Source organism: Dromiciops gliroides, chromosome 3 (genome assembly GCF_019393635.1).
Source record: "Dromiciops gliroides isolate mDroGli1 chromosome 3, mDroGli1.pri, whole genome shotgun sequence".
Lineage (NCBI taxonomy): Eukaryota > Metazoa > Chordata > Mammalia > Microbiotheria > Microbiotheriidae > Dromiciops > Dromiciops gliroides.
This window is the reverse complement of record NC_057863.1, coordinates 582,573,791-582,576,883: the sequence shown is the minus strand read 5'-3', so window position 1 is coordinate 582,576,883 and position 3,093 is coordinate 582,573,791. Positions and strand designations below refer to the sequence as shown.

General features: G+C 40.2%; 1 protein-coding gene across 1 annotated transcript; it reads right to left on the bottom strand.

Annotated features, from left to right (window-relative positions):
* Nucleotides 1-1,582: 1,582 nt before the first annotated feature.
* Nucleotides 1,583-2,539, bottom strand: LOC122748024 (olfactory receptor 51H1-like). Its single transcript, XM_043993763.1, has one exon. The coding sequence runs from the start codon at nucleotides 2,537-2,539 to the stop codon at nucleotides 1,583-1,585; it is 957 nt and encodes a 318-aa protein (XP_043849698.1).
* Nucleotides 2,540-3,093: the final 554 nt, after the last annotated feature.

Sequence of the window (3,093 nt, the reverse complement as noted above, 5' to 3'; positions counted from 1 at the left end):
GCTCTAAAATTGTGGGGCTGAAACAAAGTAAGTAGATAGCTGGAGCTATCCATTATTGAAGGTTAGCAGGGTGGGAATAATAGCTGGCCAAAGGGGACAGGGATTTAAGGATAAGGGAAAAGGAATTGAAGTATTTGAGGATTAGATAAGGATTAAGTACAAAGGAAAGTAAGCCCAAATAGGCTACTTCATAAAACCTTCCTCAACTCTTTCAGCTTTCATGGATATAATGTTTTTCTTGTGTGTATAAGTTTTGTCCCCTAGAGGAATGTACACTTCGAGAATATTTTTAAAAAATTTTTTGTCTTTGCATCCTCAGCACCTAGAATTGTTCCTGATATAAAAGGTGCCCATAGTAACTTCTTCTTCTTCTTCTTTTTTTTTTTTTTTGCAGGGCAATGAGGGTTAATTGACTTGCCCAGGGTCACATAGCTAATAAGTGTTAAGTGTCTGAAGCCAGATTTGAACTCAGGAACTCCTGAATCCAGGGCTGGTGCTTTATCCACTGTGCCACCTAGCTGCCCTCGTAACTTCTTGTTAAATAAAAGTGATTTATTACTTTCACGCCCTAAAGTTCTCTAGCATTCTTTGACAATATGGTAGGATTCCTAGAAACTTTCATTGCTGGAATCATAGAAATCATTTTATGCTGCTTCAGAATACTTTCTAGTGTTTGTACCTTTTCTTCTTAACTAGGCTGTTAGCAGGGAGGAAGGTGGAAGGAAATCATTCCCAGTTACTATTTGGATTATATGTTCTCTGAGGTCCTTTCCAGCTCTGAGATTCTATAAATCTTGGGACATAGTGGAAATTCACTACATGCCAATAATTAAATTATTATTTTTTAAAAGTTGACTTTTATATGCATCAGCTCTCATCTGTGGTTTTCTTCTAATGGAAGGGGTAATATGAAATAGCTAGAGATAGTGTCCTGTCCAGAGTTAATGACACCTCTTATGAAAAGCTTGGCCATAGGCATCAACAATGAAAATCTCACATTCCTGTTGCTTTGTTCTCCAATGTGAAAAGAAGACAAAAATTCATTTCCTTCATGCCTTCCTCCACCAATCATATACATTTGAGGTAAGAATAATTTCTCTCACCATCTCTCTCTTCTCTCTTTTTCTATCTCTCTTTTGCTCTCTTTTCTCTCTCTCCCACACACAATATCTGCATTGCACTCCTTCCTCAAATTCATCTTTTATAATTTTTATTTCCTTCAAAGATCAGTTAAGTATCAACTTGTACATAAGACTTTTCCCAACCCCACTAATACTTACAGCCTAACTCTACCACTTACTTTGCATTTATTTTGTATATAATCTGATATGTGTGTGCTGTCTCTCCCTTATAGAATATATAATATTTTCCTTTATACCCCTCCCCCCAGTAACTAATATAATGCCTTGGTACAGAGAACATTTAGTAGATTCTTTTTGATTGATTGTTGATTGCCTCCATTCTCATTAGAAATCATGCAATAGCATATATGAGAAAAATAATTTAAAAACTTTATTCTTGACAGTCATAATTGTTTATAGGAATGAAAATCTCTCCTCCCTTATCCTCAACATGGATGGTCCTAAACTTTTTGCACAGTGATCTTTGTACGGGTACATATTTGTATAATCTTCCTTCGAATTTCTTTGGTCTTCACAGTATAGACTATGGGGTTTAGCACAGGGGGAACGAGGAGGTAGGCATTGGCCATGAGGGCATGAGTCAGAGGGGATAGATGTTTCCCAAAGCGATGAATAACAGAAACACCTATGAGTGGTACATAGAAGATGAGCACAGCACAGATATGGGAAACACAGGTGTTGAGTGCTTTTAGTTGACCCTCTCCAGAGGCAATGGCCAATACTGTACGTAGGATAAATGCATAGGAAAGGAGGATAGAGAGTGAATCTGAGCCTTTAGTGAAAATAACAGCAATAAGGCCATAAAGGCTATTGACACGGGTGCTGGCACAGGCAAGACGCATTACATCCTGGTGAAGACAAAAGGAATGGGATAAGACATTGGAACGGTAGAAAGGGAGACGCTTGATGAGAAAGGGAACAGGAAACACCACACAGACAGCCCGTGTAAGGATAGCTGCCCCTATTTTGCAGACTACACCACTGGTAAGGATGGTGCCATACCTTAATGGGTTCCATATGGCTACCACTCTGTCAAAGGCCATGGCCACCAGCACTCCAGACTCAATGGCTGAGAAAGTGTGAATGAAATACATCTGGACCAAGCAAGCATCAAAAGCAATGAGTTTATAATCAAACCAGAAGATTCCTAGCATGGAGGGCAAAGTGCAGAGGGCTAAGCCCAGGTCTGCCAGTGCCAACATGCATAGGAAGTAGTACATGGGGATGTGCAGGGATGATTCAGACTTGATGGTAGAGATGATGATGCCATTGCCCAAGATAGCAATAGCATAGATGAAACCCAGTGGAAATGCCATCCAATAATATTCTTTTTCTAGTCCAGGGATTCCTGTCAGGACAAAGTGAAGGTGCTGGAAGGAGTGATTGGTGGCTGCCATGGGCAGGGTCAGTAAAGAGGAAGCTCTTGGAACATACTCAGCAACAAACTCCTGAAAAATGGTGCAGAAATAAGGCATGGGTAGGACACCTCTGGGCATGTGTTAAGGGGCCAGTGTTGTTCTGTGCACTATGATCCATCACCAAGAATGTTGATCTCCAGGATCCAGAGAAGGGTACCTTTACCTTAAATAACTGAGAGTGGTCAGAGAGATATGACTTTTGTATACCAGATCATTGAGTGCAGGTTTGGGGAACTCAGATCATAGTCACTGTCAACCATCCTCACAGGGAAGTCTAAAAACCCAGCAGATTTTACAAAATAGGATCCATTGGCCTTCAGGGTGGGGGTAGGGTAAAGTAGGGAGGAAAAATAAGAGAAGAGAAGGGGGGAAGCAGGTTTCCCTGAGAGCAACTCAAAATGATCAGATTTCATAGTATGAAGCCTTTACTGATCCCCTAACTGCTAGAGTTTCATCCCTAAATTAGCTTTTAATTATGTTTACATATGTAATTACATGCATACACACATACCACACATATCATGTGCAAGTGC